A 16,516-nucleotide genomic window follows, 5' to 3' on the forward strand; every position below is an offset into this window, starting at 1 on the left:
GCGCAGGTTCAAAGATCAGAAGACCCAGGTCCAAGTTCCGAGGCTGCTGGATAGCCAAGTGATTTGATTGTAACGATGATGATAGTGACCACCATTCACTTGACTATGTGCCAGATACTGGGTTACGAGTACCTCACTTAAATCTCACAGCCACACTATGAAGTAGACACCCATTACCCATGCTTCACAGATGGGGAAATTGAGGCTTGGAGGTGATAAGGAATATTCAGGAGCAGGAGCAGCAGAGTAATGGCGTGGAGGCAGAAGGGCCCAGCAATGTGGCCACAGGCCGAGTCAGGGGGCCCCAGAAGGGCAAAGCTGCTGATGAGTCTGGAAAGTGGTTGATGTGGTTTTGAGGGAGCCCCCCGGGGATGCTCCCCAGGCCTTCCGCTCAGGTCTGGATGAGGCAGCAGAGAATAAAGCTTTACCTTGCAGAGGGTCCAGCGGTGCAGGACCTTCCATATGTTCCTGGGGATTAGTGCTAAACACCACAGCACCCTTTGCTATCTGCCCGGGAGATCCCTTGGCAAGGGGAGACGGAGGGCCATGTGGTGACTGCCTTCCCAGGTTTGGGTCCCGTGGTCAGAGCCAGTGAGCTGGCTTCACAGCCCTTGTGGACTGAGTCCCTGCACCTGCCCAGCCTGGGGCCTCGGGTTAGCGAGGAATTGTCAGCGCCATTCCCTGCCCAGAGGACCCACTCCCAGCCCTCTGCCCACAGCTCAGACCCCATCCTCTTGCTCTAGATGGTGTAACTCCAGCTACACTTACTAGCGGCCCTGGAAGGTGCTTGGGCATCGCCCCGTGGCCACTGACTACGGGCTTTCCTTTTTAGAAGGCTTTGCAAAGCCAGGCAGGTTTTGTTCCCAGGCTGAGGCGCCGTCCAGTCAGGCCCGGGGGTTGGCCTCTAGCCCTCCCTCCTCTTTGGTTCCCAGCAGCCTCCCCAGAAGGGCAGGGCGGGGGGGGGGGGGGTGGTGTGCGGTCCTGCAGCCCCTGGAGAAGGATCCGTTGGGTTTTGGTTGTATGAGCACCTAGGGTTTTTTGTGGGCTTTTTTCTTCCAAGTTTCGGTTTCAGATTGGGGCTCACATGTTCTCTGGGACGGAATCCACCTCATAGCAGAGGGCAGGCCCTGCTTTGCCCAGACAAGCCCAGCCCTACTTCCCCTTGGTGCCAGTGCCCACGCCCCCCCAGCTGCAGCGGCACCTGGGCCACCAGGCTCCCTGACGGATGCCACTGCAGGCTGCGCTGAGGGGCTAGGAAACGTGTCGGTGTGATTTGGGGGTGGGGGTACACACGCGAGGATGCCCCAGCCCCCGTGGTAGATGATAGCGTCCACGTGTGGAGCACGTCCTGTGTGCCAGGTGCTGGGCTAAATGAGTCCCAGGCATAGTTCGGTGTGATTATCTGTAATTCTACAGATGAGGAAACTGAGGTTCAGAATAGTTCGTAACCAGCAGAAGGAATCCCGGCCTGTCTCCAGCCTGTGCATGCACCCATTTTTTACCTCGCCTCCTGCTTGTTCCTCTAACTGCCAAGTGATGTGCAAACAAAGACTGTGGCCAAGTCCTGTATTTGCCTAACCCCGTAGCCCAGGGCATCACTCAGCGGCCCTTCAGAAGCACCCTACACCCCCCACACCCGCAATCATGAACACTTTTCAGAGCTAGCATCCTCTGAGATGCTTAAATGAGAAGAGTCCACACAAACGCTTTGGGGAGAGGAGAGGCCGGGCCCATTTTCCACCTCCCTCAGCGTCAGACTCACCTCCTCTGAGGAGGAGAGAAAATTCTAATCGATGGCCTAGTTTATTTGCACAGAACCCTCCTGAGAGTCCCCTGGACAAAGGTAGATACAATCAGCTTTACAAGCACCACTGAGTGATTGAAAGATTAACAAATACATTGTTTTCCCGGCAGCTGGCCAAGCGTTTCAGGGGAACCAGGACAGAAGACAGCTAGTAGCTGGCAAGGGACAAGAGGCCCACATTCTGGGACAGTGGTTCCCAACAAGCCCTGCCTCTAGGGCCCGGTTGTCACTGACCTCTGAAGGGAAGGGGTCTGAGGGCTTGTCTGGGATCCCTTGTGTGTAGGTGTGCACTCGGGGCCCGCGGGGAGCCCGGCAGGGGAGTGGGAGGGAGGCAGCCTTCAAGTTCATGCACGTAAGGCACACAGGGCCTGGCATCTGGAAGCCCCCAGTAAATAGCACTATCTGAATCACACACCCGGCTGCCAGCAAAGCGCTCACCCCTCTGGCCCAGGCCCGGCCTCCTCCGGTCTGTTCCCAGCCTGCAGCCCCCCGGACGAGGATCCCTCTGAAAGGAAGGAACGGCTGACAGGACCTAAGGAAGGGGGGCGCCGTAATGAGACACTGGCAGTCAGCACCCCGGCCTGGCAGCCTGCGCCCAGACCTCCTTGCTGGAAGCAGCAGCATCTGCAGAGATGGCCCGACACAGGCCATAGGCTTAGGCTCGCTGCTTCTGTAAGGCCTCCATCCTCCAGACCCGGGGACGATGGGGACAAGGCTACCGCCTCCCCGGAGCTTCCCCTGGAAAGCCAACAGCTACTTGCCGGAAGCAGGGAGCAGTAACGTGAGATCCTCAGCCCCCCGACTCCCCCCACCCACCCCCACTTGAAATAACCTTGCGGCCATCTAAACTCTTTCCCAGCCCTGGATTTTGCCTTCCTTATATATGCCACTTCCTAACTTACATTCATAGGGTTTTTGTTTTTCTTTCTAAAAAACCGGTACAGCAGAAAGAAACCGAAGTCTGGATTCAAGTCCAGTTCTGCCATCTATTAACTGTGTGACCCCTGTGCTTCTTTGAGCCTCAGCTTCCCCCTCTACCCACTGGAGTAACAGGGTTACAAAGAGTCATTTTCTCGGGCCCTACTAGATTCTGAATTCCTGGAGGGCAGGCTCTAGGATCTCCGTGTGGCCCTTGTTCTTGCTGGGCGCAGGCCCTGCACATGGAACGGCCTTGGCAAACGCTAGTGGGGTGGATGGACGAGTGGCTGCAGACACTCAACTCCGTTACAAAGGGAAGCTGGTGTGGTCAGGTCAGGTCACGTCTTGCCGGGCTCTTCATCGGGGAGGCAGCAGCCAGAGGGGTGTCCTCTGGCTAACACCGTGGCCTTGACCCTCTGCGGAGGCCCACGGCGCGGAGGCTTGGTCCCGCTCGGGTTGGCCCAGGTCCCTGCCTGGAGGGTGTGGGGAGAGAGGACGGAGCCCCTCAAGTGTCTTGTACCATCTGTGAGATGGCAGCTTCGTGGGGGTGGAACTGAGAGGGCACCCGTGTGGCACCCGCCTCTGGCTCAGGCGGGCACATCCGAATGACACAATGCAGCCTCCCACTGAACCCAAACCACACTGGTCCACCCACCACACCTCTTGTGCTCGAACTCTCGCTTTGTGCCCGAGTCCTCGGTCCGGCCTGGTGACCAAGGGACACCGCATCCTCCACACATCTCACGTCAGCCGCTCGAAGTGTCCACGCTCGTGTGTATTAGGAGAGGTGGTCTGGCGCAGCGGTGGCCGTGGTTGGAGGTGGGGCTCGGCCACTGGGGGATCGTGGCCTCCGCCGTAATGGGGGACAGTGAATACCCGTCTCTGTTGTTCTGACGGTCAGAGGGAAAGTCCAGGAGGTGCCCGGAATGTTGGCACCCAAGAGGGGGTAACCGTTACTGTCATCCTTGTCACCCAGCAGCCCTGAAACAAGGGGCCTGCCACATCCTAGACACATCTCCTCTTCTCTTCCAGAATCTTGGTCAACATGGACAACAACATCATCCAGCACTACAGCAACCACGTCGCCTTCCTGCTGGACATGGGGGAGCTTGATGGCAAGATTCAGATCATCCTGAAGGAGCTGTGAGGCCCAAGCATCCACACCCTCAGGCCCCGTGGGGTGGCTCCAGGCAAGGAGCCCCCTGGGGAGTGGCCCATGCCGCACACAACCTCTGCTCATGCCCCAGTGCTGTTACTTGAATGCCCTCCCTGAGAAAAACACATCACAGACCCACGGATGTCAAGGTCAGGAAGGGACCCAGGAGGTATCCTGACCTGAACCCCATCTCATGCTTGAATCTACCCTGGACTTCCTGCCGGCCCCCGCCCAGCCAGAAAGAGTGTCGTCCTGCTTAACGTTCCCATAGCCTGTCTCCTTCTCGGAAGACCCCGCTTTCAGTCCATCTCCTGGTTGGCCGTTCAGATGGTGCCAGTGGACCCTCTTTCCCAAAGCTGACTCGACTCCTGTCCGGCCTGCATTCTTGATCCTTCCATCAACTTCAGACTGAGGATCCCTTACCCTTTGGTCAATTAACTTGAAAACTCTTTTGATTTTCAATGCAAACAACTTTTAAATGTTACCATGGTGGAAACACTCTCTTTCTCCCGGATTTCCTTGATACAAGTTGTAAATAATAGAGCTGATTCATTGGAGTGGCTGCTGTATAAAATAACTTCCGTGCCTGTTCACTGATGTACACATTTCTTATTTACAATTTTCATTTATGTTATATATATAAGTATATATTGTATATATATGCAACATTTTATATTTTTCATGGATGCATTTTTATCATTTCAAAAAATGTGTATTTCACATTCTTGGACTATTTTTTTTTAGCTGTTATTCAATTATGCATTTTGTATACTCACGTGGTATTTAGTAATAAAATTCTACCTATGTATTACTTCAAACGCTACACTTGTTCCTTCTGTGGATGGAAGTCTTCCCGGAAGAGAGGGTGAAAGCAGACTGGGCCCGCCTCCTCCTCTGTCCTGAGGGTGCTTTACCTGGGCTCGAAGGCTGGTGGCGAGGGCTGGGCACGGGCGAAGCAGAGGTGCCCCCGGGAAGGGAGTGGGAGCCTGATGTCGAGATCTGTGTCTCACGCCGCCCCACAGGTTGAAGGTCAAGCCCGTAGGACCACTGACTGGAGACGAAGAAGTCCCGGGAAAGACCCCACCGCGGGCGCCGGCGGGCGGAGCCCCAGGCTGGGAGCCACGTGACCGTGACCGGAGTTCTCTGCCAGCTCCGCCCCCACGCTCTGGGCCTCGCCGTTCTCCCCGCTGCTGACTCAGCGGCTCACAAAAGCTGGTGCTCCCGTCTCTTCCCAGCTTCGCGGTCAGTGACCTCATGCTGGGACGTTGCCCGGGGAGCATTTACACCACAGACATTGACGACGGCTACAAATCAAGGCCTTTATTCCCTCTAGGGAACAGACGACAAACCTGCCCTTCCTTCCTCCTTCGCCCGCTTCCTAGCGCACGACCACCTCGGGGCCTCAGTTTCTTCGGCTCTGAAATGACGGGCGTGGGTCTACGCCGGCCATCTGTAACTATCATCTTTAGAGCCCCAGAGCTCACCGCTGGGTCTCAGAGGCCACCTCGAGGTGGGGGAGGGGAGAGCGGCAGCTTCTGAGGACCCTCCAGACTTCAGACCCGCTTTTCCCCTTTTACACGTAAGGGTTTCCCATAAACTTGTCTGAACAAAACTTTTTAAAAGGTTTGTAAACCGCAGATGCCTCCAACTCTCAGCTCTGACAGCCAGAGCCTGTGGTCCTAGTTCCCACGGCCCTGCCTGGAGTCCGCACCAGGACTAGGGTCCGGCCGATGAGCCAAAGAGCTCAGTAATCAAGAGAAATCAACACAATGTGTTGCTTTTTTTTTTTTTTTTTTTAATAAAGGCAAAAAAAAAAAAAAATCCATGATGAACAAGATAATCAAAATTTTGAAGCCAGGATCAGCATCACTGATGTTTCCTTTGGCCTCAGCCACCAATATGGCCTGCACGGCACTGCTCAGGGGACCCTGTGGGCATCCGGAGATGCCGTGTCCACTCCCGGCCTCGCCGCTGCTCTGCCACCTCCGGGAAGTGAGAGCAGGATGACGTGTGGGGATGGAAGGACAGAGTGCGGGCGGAGTGCCGGCACATCCGCGCGCACCAGAGGTGCTCAGCATCTGTTCGTGTCCTTCCTTCAGAGCTTCCTGCCGGCTCCCCGCCCCCCTCCCAGAAGCAGGCTGGGAAGCGGGCGGGTGGTGCTTCTCGACCTTGGTTTGCACCCTGGAGTCACCTGGGCAGCTTTTATCCCTCTCCCCACTGGCCAGACCCCACCCTGGAGCACTTAAATCAGAATTTCTGGGGGTGGACCCAGACCTCAGAACTCGTTAAAGCACCACTCCACCCACCCCCGTGATTACAATGTGCAGTCAAGGTCCAGAACCACTGCTCTAGAGAGGCCATAATTATACAGGCCTTGAACTTGAAGCCTTTGTCATCCGGCAGTGTCTGGCCGAATTAGCATCCACAAGGAATCAGTACCCGTGCATAGCCTGCTGCAATGTTCGGGAAGGGAGCCGGGCAGCTCCATACGTGGCCAGCAGCCACCAGGGCTCAGTTCTCAGCAAAGCCCCCATGTGATGAGACCAGGGCCGTTGGTGCCTAGAAAGGCCGTGGGGACCTCAAAGAGAGCCCTGCAGGGCTTGAGGAAATTCAGCCCTGCCCTTAGAGAAGTCAGGGGGCAAGGGCAGCCCCTGAGCCTGACAGCTGCCATTCTAGGACAGTCTCTTGCTCCAAAGAGTAAAAGGGGGAAAAGGAGTGAAGGAAGGTCCTTTGCAAACAGGAGTCACTTTGGAAAGGTGGCTGTCAGCCGGTGGGGAGGGCATCCCCTGCCTGGTAGCTCTCCCCTAGATGGCAAATTGCCAGTGATGGGGGGAAAGGGAATGAATGAATAAGTGACGGAATAAGAAGAAAGGAGGGAGGGCGCAGGGAGGGAGGAGGGAAAATAGGCAAACAGCGGACGGGCCAACAAACGGCCAGAGTTAAGCAATTAAGTGTATTTACGAGACCCTCGCCACCCTAAGTGTGGTCCACGGACCAGCAACATGGGCATTGCCCAACAGCTTGTTAGAAATGTTTACACCTGGGGCGCCTGGGTGGCGCAGTCGGTTAAGCGTCCGACTTCAGCCAGGTCACGATCTCGCGGTCCGTGAGTTCGAGCCCTGCGTCAGGCTCTGGGCTGATGGCTCGGAGCCTGGAGCCTGTTTCCGATTCTGTGTCTCCCTCTCTCTCTGCCCCTCCCCCGTTCATGCTCTGTCTCTCTCTGTCCCCAAAAAAAAAAAAAAAACGTTGAAAAAGAAAAAAAAAAAAGAAATGTTTACACCTAAAACGAATACAATGTGATAAGGTCAATTATATCTCAATTAAAAAAAAAGAAATAAAATGAAATGCAGGCTCTCAGGCCCCACCGCAGACCTACAGAATCTGCCCTTTAACGAGATATCCAAATGATATGCGTGCCCACTAAAATTTGGAAAATACTTTATTCAGCTATCAGTGTATCCTAGCCCGAACTACACACATTATAATCACGCTGAGAACTTTTTTTAAGATTTTTTTTTTTTTAAATGTTTATTTATTTTTGAGACAGAGAGAGAGTGCAAGTGGGGGAGGGGCAGAGAGAGAGGGAGACACAGAATCTGAAACAGGCTCCAGGCTCTGAGCGGTCAGCACAGAGCCCGACGCGGGGCTCGAACCCACGGACTGTGAGATCATGACCTGAGCCGAAGTCGGACGCTCAACCGACTGAGCCACCCAGGCGCCCCGAACTTTTTTTAAGATTTTAATAATCCCTGTGCACAATGTGGGGCTCGAACATGCAACCCTGAGATCAAGAGTTGCACGCTCTACCGACTGAGCCGGCCAGATGCCCCTGCTAAGAACTTGAATAAAGACACCAATGCTCAGGGGGCACCTGGGTGGCTCAGTCGGTTGGGCCTCTGACTTCGGCTCAGGTCACGATCTTGCAGTCGATGAATTCGAGCCCCGCGTCGGGCTCTGTGCCGACAGCCTAGAGCCTGAAGCCTGCTTCAGATTCTGTGTCTCCCTCTCTCTCTGCCCCTCCCCCGCTTGTTCGCACACTCTCTCTCACTCTCTCTCAAAAATTATACATAAACATTAAAACAGAAAAAAAAGATACCAACGCCCAGGCCCAGACCCTACCTCAGATCAGTTAAATCAGAGCTCTGAGGGTTGGGGCCTGGGCAAGGCTGTCTGTGTAACACCTCCCAAGTGATAACAGCCAGGGTTTGAGAATCCCTGGGCTGGATGAAGCTGTGAGCGGCAAACGACACCTTTAGAGAGACTAGACATGGTCAGGACAGACCCTCTGAGCTCAGGGCCTCACCTCCAATCGTGTCTTCGACAGAACACAGATTCAGACTGGCCACGAGCAGCCCTGCCACTCTTTTTCCCAGAGTCCCCTCTTCCCTGACCCCACTTGGAGGGGTCTCCTCTGGAGAGGCAGTATTCACCTGCCGGTGCTCGGCCCAGCTGCCCAGAGGGAGGAGAGGCCTGTCTCGTTTTCCCATACATGTCCCCACGGAGACCCCCGGGCCCACAGAGACCGGACCCCAAGGCCGGCTGCTTCTAGCCCAACGGTCTGCTAAAAACCAAGGCGCGGGGATCTGGCCCCGTTGTCAAGAGTCTGCGGTCAAAGAAAGGTACAACTTCGAAAGGGTCTTCCAGAACTTCTAGCACCCAAGTGGACAGCTGACGGCCTGCGGAAGTCTCCTTTAGCCCCGGCAAGCGATTCGAAGTTGCAGTGTGGTTGTCCGCGTCTCAAATCAGGAGATCTGGCATTTTAAATATTCCCCAGACTGTGTCGAAAGTGGGCCGATCTGGAGCCGTGTCGGACGCCCCTTCAGCCCAGCAGCCTCGGCTCCCACACCCCATCCCTGCCCCTCACTGTTTTGCCCCATGTGCCGCCTGCCCGGCCCCCGCAAGTGTCGACCTTGAGCCCCGGAATTCGAGCCTGACTCTTTACCTTCGAGAAGGAGCTCCGGACCTGACAGGATGGGAGCACGGGGCGTCCCGCCTCCAGGTCCAGGTGGCATCGCTCTTAACGAGGTGCCCCAGGCCACCTCCCGCCCGTCCCAACGCAGCGGGCACTTGAGGGAATCTGAGGTTCACAAAAAAGGCCAGCTTTGGCGAGACGCAAGAAGTCGGTTTAATTGGATATGGTATTCCATCCTTCTCCCTCCCTCTTTCTCACCCACCCCTCCCCACAGGGGGGGCCAGTCAGCGGCCATTCTGACGGGAAGGCCACTCACCCTCTGGTCACAGAGCAAAGTCAGGGGAGGGGCCCCGGACTCCGTGGGGAGCGGGGAGGGGGCTGCATCAGTGCCTTCCGCTTGCAGAAGTGAACGCCAACATCAATATTTGGGAAAGGAGGGGATGCGTGGTTTCTTCTATTCCCCCTTGGTTCTTTGGGAATCTCTCCCTCTTGCCGGGGGAAACGGACGTGGCAGGCCAGAAAAGATTCATCAAAGGCTGTGTCAAACTTGAGCAGGAGGCCTGGGAGGAGACGGAGGCCAGGCCCGGGGATAGGAAAGTCCCAGTAAAAGAAAGAACCCGCAGGCACCAAGCGGTGCCTCCCTGCCCCCTTGCTCCCTCGGAATGCTGTTTCCAGGGATCTGGCTCCAGCAGTGACCTGCCCACGTGTGCTGTTGAATGCTGGGCCACTCAACGGATGTGGTGGCCTTCTCCTGAAGGTGGGTACCGAGCACAAGTGACCACGGTGACTGGGGCCATGCTCTTCCTGAAGGTGAGGTGCGTAGGCTTAGCTGGGGGCCCGGGCCCAGGCAACCCCCTTGTGCTGTCACAAGCACCTCTGGGCCTTCCCGGCTCCTGGAAGCCAAGGGTGAAGGATGGGAGTTGTGCCTGGGCCGCAGTCCTGTGTGGTCCACCCAGCAGGTACAGTCTGGACCTCGAGCCCTGGCCCAGCGTCAGGCTTCTAGATGGGGAATCTGCCAGTGGCAGCCTTCTCCCTCGAGCCTGAGCTTCAGGAACCTCTTACATCTGCGGGGAGGACTGCACGTCCCAGCACGGGCAGGTGCATGGCAGGTAACCAAGAAGGGCTCTGTCCACCCCTCATTTCTGCTCAGGGAACCACTGGAGTCAGTGGAGGCGGGTGTCAAATCTCCAGGAGGCAGTTCAAGACAAGGACAAACGCAGCCTCCCAGCTCTACGCCAGCCACGGGGGACGGGGGGCAGGGGCAGATCTGCCCTCCAAGTCGTCGTCTGTCACACACGAGATGGGCATTCTCTGAATGAACGTCCTGGGGAGCCTGGGTGAGGCAGCTGGTGGCCAGCGTTCTCCCCGAGCTTGTGTGAGGTCCCTACAACACTGGGATCCATTTGTTGTCCTCGTTGTAGAGAAAGGACTGTTTTCCAGGGAATTCTGGCTTGTACGTGGCTGTGAGGGGAGAGAGAGAAAAAGACAGTATTAAGAGGGAAAAGGCCGGTTGCCCAAGCCCCTGGCATTCTACATCAGAGCTGGCGATGTCGGGGCACCCCTGCCCTGGTCCCTGCAACTTACAAGTGGGGAGGCAGAGAGGGGAAGGGATTGGCCCAGCCGAGGCAGGACTTGAACCCCGGCTTCCAGCCTTTAACTCCCTAACAGGAGAACATTTACAAAAGAGTTTTCGATCAGATTTGATACAAAAAAAAAAAAAAAAAAGGAGTAAAACAATACTCTTAAAGCAGCAAGGTGTCAGCTTGATAGGGTTTTGTTTTTCTTTAGTCCAGAAATTTCCAGAAGGGCGCCTGGCTGGCTCAGTTCGTAGAGCATGTGACTCTTGGTCTCAGGGTTGTGAGTTCAAGCCCCACACTGGGTGTGGAGCCTAGTTTTAAAAAGGAAAGAAAAAAAAAGAAAAAAGAAATTTCCAGAAAAGTGAAAGGCTTGACAACTGCAAGCACTTTCCGTAGGAGACCAGCTGCCAGGACCACACAGGGGTGACTGGAAACTCGCATACTGATGCCGATTCGGCCGACGAGGGTCCAGGCAGATCCGCACCCACGGGAGGCCAAGCAGGCATGTGGCTCACTCCCAGGCCAGTCCTCCGGGAAGCCCACCTAGATGCAGGTGGTCACAGCAGCAGGAAGTGGCCTGCACCTGTGTGCCAGGTGCCCCACACCATGGGCAGCGTGGAGCAGACACTCAGAAAAAGCTCCTAGATGCCTGGACCAAACAGGGTCAGACAAGGCTCCTCACCGGTCCCCAGGCCTCCGGGAGCCCGCTGCTTGATTGGAGCGTGAGTACATTTGCCCCACCCTGCTGGGTCCTGCCTGGACTGACCAGGTGACCCCAAGGTCAAACCGCTGCAGTCTTCTTGACTTGGTTATCGTTCCATTTCCAAGGCTGGAGCCATAAGGATGACTCTCCCTGTCCCGTCCACCTTACGTTTTACTCACCGGTATGTTTGGAGGGGAAGGTGTCTCCCCTACCAGACTGACACCTCCGGGGGTAACACCAGGCTAAGTCACCGTTGTCCCCCAGGGGAGGAGCGTCATCAGCGCTCCCTGGACGACTGATTTGGACAGACCTAGCAGCCACCCCGGCTCTGCCTTCCTCCTCCCCCACCGCCTGCCCACCAGCACACGCTGTCTAGTCCCCAGCGCCACCAGCTCCGGCCAATGTCAGGGAGGGGCAAAGAGCTAAGGGGCTGTGAGAGAGCTACAAAGAGGTCAGGAATAGGTCCCTCAGGCTATTAGCTCTCACGAAGGTCCCAGAGGCGACAGGGTCCCGCGGCTTCAGCCATCTGCAAAGAGGGCTCGGAACCCGGCAGCTCACGGGAGCTGCTCCGGTGAACAGTCCCCGGCTTGTTTCACGACAACAGGGCACAGGGGGGAAACGGCGTGGCGCTCTGCCCCGCCGCTCTCCCACTGTGGCTCAGTGCACAACGTGCTCTCCAGGTCTTCCCCAGCGACAAGGTGACTCTGCCAGATCAGGCCAGTGATTTAAGTACTTTCAAGAACGGTGAAATTGTTGACCCATCTGACAAAGTGCTATGGCCCCTTTCTCCAAAATAATAATAATAATGACAATAATAATAATGTCTTCATGCTCCAAATCTGCAGGCAGTCTCAGGGTCACAGACCCCTCTGGGGGTCCGGATCCCATCTCTGAGCCTCTCGGACATTCACGGTCATTGGTCGTGAACCCCTGGACGGGATTAACTCCAAGAGTCCTTTCACCTCAAAGAAAATCCTTTCGTACTCCAAAAGCGCAGGCCTAAAAGTCTTCCGGATCGACTCTAACCTCTGTAACCTTCTTGGCAAACATCCCATAAATCAGTGACATCTGATGGCCCAGGAATGACAAACACTTCCAGATTTGGTTTTTACAATCATTTAAAACAATCCTCTGACCTGGGCCGGGCAGGCCTGGCTGGGACGGGGCTGCTGTCCACCGGCTGGTGTTGGACACAAACGATGCGCTGGAGGTGAAGTGTCTGGGGGGCCCCTTGTAGTCCACGATCTCGTACTGACCGGGGCCTGGAAGAGGCAGCTTCGGGGGCAGGGGCGAAGGCTGGGCAGAGAAGTTCAGGAGGGGGTTTCTCCTTCAAAAAGAGACAAAATGTGAAGACAGTGCTCAGGCAGTCTGCCGGGGAAACGGTTGTTTTTAGACGTGGCCGAGACCTGCCCAGCACCGAGTCGTCGGGGCGGCTGGGCAGGGCCGTGGCTCCACTGCCGGGGAGCCGGGGGCCCCCGGGCCTCAGTGTTCTCTTCTGCGCAGTGGCGGTTCTCGCAGTACTTTCCTCATAGGCTTACCGCCGGGTTCAATGGGATGAGGCATCTGTAACACAGAAGTCAGGGCAGCGCCCAGCACAGTGAGAGCGCAGCACGCGGTGTTGCGGATGATGTCGCTGAACTAACCAGAGAGGGCAGACATGTGCCAATTCTGATCACCTGGTGGTGCCCGGCTGGGGCTCCGTGTAGAGAACTCCGGCCTCGCGTGGGCTCCAAGGAAAGAGCATGGGTGATCCACTTGTGATACCTGCCATGGCCAGGAAGTGGGACCAGGCATCCTGAATTCCAAGGATTTGCCATCCCAAGACTAGTAGATCTCAAGAGACCATTCCAGCACGGGCAGGCCGAATCCTACTAAGTATCTTCCTGGCAAGGCAGGACGTGGGAATGGAAATCAAGAGACCTCTGCATAACACTTACCTTTTGCTGACATCTTTGGAAGCAAGGGCATTTAAAAAAAAAAAAAGTTTTTTTTTAATGTTTATTCTTTTTTTTTTATTAAAAACATTTTTTTTAATGTTTATTTATTTTTGAGACAGAGAGAGACAGAGCATGAACGGGGGAGGGTCAGAGAGAGGGAGACACAGAATCTGAAACAGGCTCCAGGCTCTGAGCAGTCAGCACAGAGCCCGACGCGGGGCTAGAACTCACGGACCACGAGATCATGACCTGAGCCGAAGTCAGCCGCTTAACTGACTGAGCCACCCAGGCACCCCTTAATGTTTATTCTTAGAGAGAGAAGAGACACACACACACAGAGCGTGAGTGGGGGAGGGTCAGAGAGAGAGAGAGGGAGAGGGAGACACAGAATCCGAAGCAGGCTCCAGGCTCCGAGCTGTCAGCACAGAGCCCGATGTGGGGCTCGAACTCACAAGTTGCGAGATCATGACCTGAGCCGAAGTCGGACGCTTGACCGACTGAGCCACCCAGGCGCCCTGGAAGCAAGAGCATTTTAAAACTTGGAGAGCTAGAGGGGACCTAGAGATGTCTTATCCACCCTCCTTATTGTGCTAAAGAAACTAGCACTCAGAGAGAGAAAGTATGTCACCCAAAGTCACCGAGCAAATGAGCGGTAACGACAACACCAGAACTTGAGTCTCAGGGGCCTAGCAATTTGGGGAAGGCATCATGGCAGAGGGGACTTTTTGAGTTTTAGAGTCACACAGACCTGCATCTGAATTCCTGTCATCCCACTTACTGGCTGTGGGACCTCAGACAAGCCCCTGGACCTCTCTATGCCTGCAGGAGGGAGAAATCGCACCCTCTCTTTATAAGGGAGGTCAAGAATGGAGGAAAGGTATGGAAGGACCGAGCAGAGCCCACAGTAAGTGCTCAATAAAAGTGGCCACTGTTATGATGATGCTCCTGGAAGCCACTGCCTCCTGCTTGGTCTTAGAGGACGGACCAGCCTCTGGAAGGAGACGCCAGGGCCCCCCCCCACCCCCCACAGAGTCACCTGAGGCAGGCCAGCCGGCCAGGGAAGGCCCCTGAAAGTCATGGTAAATCTGCCAGAGGCTCACATCTAATAATGGAGGAACAGCTGGCGTGGATGCTTATATTTAGAACAAAGGTGCCCACAGAAAAAGGAGAGAAAACATTGCCTCTTTCTTCGCCTCCAGCTGACATGGGCGAACTGGTTATAGTGTGTGATCAACCACTTCTCCCCTCGGAGATAAAAGCTGGCTTCTCCTTGTTCTGGCTTCTGTCGCCCCTTCAAAGCACCCCCAGAAATTGGATGAGTGTGTCACTGGCATCCCTGAGAGACAGGCTGGATTCCTCACCGCCGCAGCTGGAACGAGCCAACCATTGCATGAGGTCACCCCATCGGTCTGGCTCACGCCCTCGCCCCGATCTTCGAGAAGGCCGTGAGGTGTGTACGTTCCTAACCGGGAACAGCCTGTAGGCGGCTGGGCCCGTGTCTCATCAGGATTCTTGGCCAGAGGGGTTAGAGCGGTCCCGTGCCCTCCACCCCGTCAGCGTGCCCAGGAGAGGCTCAGCTGTGACAGCTCAGCTGCCCAGAACTTTAAAGAGGGCCAGGGGCACCTGGGTGGCTCAGTGGGTTAAGTGTCCGACTCTTGGTTTCACCTCTGGTCATGATCTCACAGTTCGTGGGTTCGAGCCCTGCCTCGGGCTCTGTGCTGGCAGCATGGAGCCCACTTGGTTTTCTGTCTCCCTCTCTCTCTCTGCCCCTCCCATACTCTCTCTCTCTGTCTGTCTCAAAATACATCAATAAACTTAAAAAATAAACAAAGAGTGCCAGCCACGTGTGCAGCTCTGTGCTAAGACACAGACCCTGAATGCTCCCAAGGGCTTGACAATTCACGGCTAGCGACAGTCGTGACTGGTGACAACTTAAGGAAGTACAGGCTTTGCACCCAAACTTGGGTTTGGATCTGCACTTCCCCACTCACCAGCTGTGTGTCCTTAGAGACGTCTCCTAGCCTCCCTGAGGCTCAGTTTCTTCATCTGTAAAGTGGGGGATAATAATACCTTCCATCCAGGATTGTTATGAAGTTTAACTGGTGTTTTCTTTACTTGCATTATTATGTGATTTTTTTCTAAACATGAAATGTTAGAATAGAGGTAAAAACACTGCATTGAGAGAGAGAGAGAGATTCCCACTAAGTGAACCCAGAAATCTACCCTAGAAGAGATAACCTTTGCCCTGAAAAGTAAGCAGGGAATTCTTCAGGTAGAAAAGGTAGGGGAGGGGGCATTTCTAGCAGAGGAAACAGGAGGGGCAAAGGCACGGACAAGGCACGAGCTGTGGCTGCATTTGGCAGGAATTGGGACAGGGAGGCAGAGGCCGAGCCTCCCAGACTGCCTTCAGCCCTCAATGCACCCAGGACTTCTAGGCTGTTCACCTGCTTCTGGCCATCCACCCTCAGAGACCCTGAGAGAAGTCGAAGGAAAAACTCCTAACCCAGCCTAATCCCCTAGGCCCCTTGCTCCCATTTGACCTTCCAGAAACACCCAACACAGATTCAGTCTTCAGCCACTCCACGCCTTGGCCCGTGCTATTCCTTCTGCCAGGAGCACCTACTGTCCCTGCAAACTCTGATCATTCTTCCCTTCTCATGTCCTTCTGGGAAACTTCTGTGGCCACTGCCCTTCCCCTCCCCCACCTCTCTTCCTGAGGCTCCAGAGCTCAGAGGCTTCCTGGAGCTCCCTGTGGCTCCAGAGAGGAGCATGGGATCTGGAGGCAGCCGGACCTGCATGCCACTCCCTGCCCCACCAGCTTCACTGTATTCTAGGTAACAGTAGTTAGTGCCCTGCAGGGGCGCCGGGATGGCACTAAGGGGGACATCCGTCAACGCTCTTAGCTTGGTGTGGCTGAGCCCTCGCGATGTTCTAGCCATTCTTCTTTTCTCCGCACAGAACGTGCTGGGTTTCCTACGCTCTTTATGTGCCCAGCTCTTTATGGCAGGGGACTGCGTGTGACTCATCTCTGAGGCCCCCTCCCTACTCCCAGGACATTGGCTGAACTGTAGGGAAAACAGAGAGGTTGCAGCAAGCGGGGGAGCCCAGACATCTGAGCCCCACCTGACAGTTTTATCATCGTCCAGGGCTGCTCCCTCCACGGCGAGGTGGGGCTGGGCAGATCACAAAGGTCCGGCTGGATCAAACCCAGGCCAGCCCTCAGTGCATTGTGACCGGAGCTTTTATGAGCCTCATTGCTCAGTTATAAAAGCCAACTGGGTCCTGCCCCGTAGAAAGAAAACATCTATCAAAGGCTCTGAGTTGGCCACAACTGGATTAAAGTATGTTTGCAGCTTCCAATGTGAGCTGTTTGCAAATCGCCCGAGAATAATGAATGTCGCAGAGGACTCAGCAGGTCACTGGGGGAAGGCATCCGAGACCCCTCGGGACACTCCCAGGCACCGGCACGATTCACTCTGCCTCGGGGATTCCCAGGGTCGGGGAGGGAT

The 16,516-nt window shown here is 55.5% G+C and overlaps 2 protein-coding genes across 20 annotated transcripts in view; one reads left to right on the forward strand and one right to left on the reverse strand.

Moving 5' to 3' along the window:
* Positions 1 to 4,561, forward strand: part of GRHL3 (grainyhead like transcription factor 3) — a 49,242-nt gene extending 44,681 nt beyond the window's left edge. For all 6 annotated transcript variants that reach the window (XM_042951919.1, XM_042951916.1, XM_042951917.1 and 3 more), the window contains exon 16: positions 3,755 to 4,561. In XM_042951919.1, coding sequence (XP_042807853.1) covers positions 3,755 to 3,869 — 115 coding nt within the window. In that variant the 3' untranslated portion in view covers positions 3,870 to 4,561. The remainder of the gene's footprint in view (positions 1 to 3,754) is intronic.
* Positions 4,562 to 8,979: 4,418 nt separating this feature from the next.
* STPG1 (sperm tail PG-rich repeat containing 1) overlaps positions 8,980 to 16,516 on the reverse strand; it is a 54,792-nt gene continuing 47,255 nt past the window's right edge. For all 14 annotated transcript variants that reach the window (XM_042951932.1, XM_042951933.1, XM_042951936.1 and 11 more), the window contains 2 exons: positions 12,207 to 12,397; positions 8,980 to 10,251 (listed from right to left, as the gene is read on the reverse strand). In XM_042951932.1, the coding sequence (XP_042807866.1) occupies positions 10,175 to 10,251; positions 12,207 to 12,397 (268 nt within the window). In that variant the 3' untranslated portion in view covers positions 8,980 to 10,174. The remainder of the gene's footprint in view (positions 10,252 to 12,206; positions 12,398 to 16,516) is intronic.

This window comes from Panthera leo, chromosome C1, assembly GCF_018350215.1.
Source record: "Panthera leo isolate Ple1 chromosome C1, P.leo_Ple1_pat1.1, whole genome shotgun sequence".
Classification (NCBI taxonomy): domain Eukaryota; kingdom Metazoa; phylum Chordata; class Mammalia; order Carnivora; family Felidae; genus Panthera; species Panthera leo.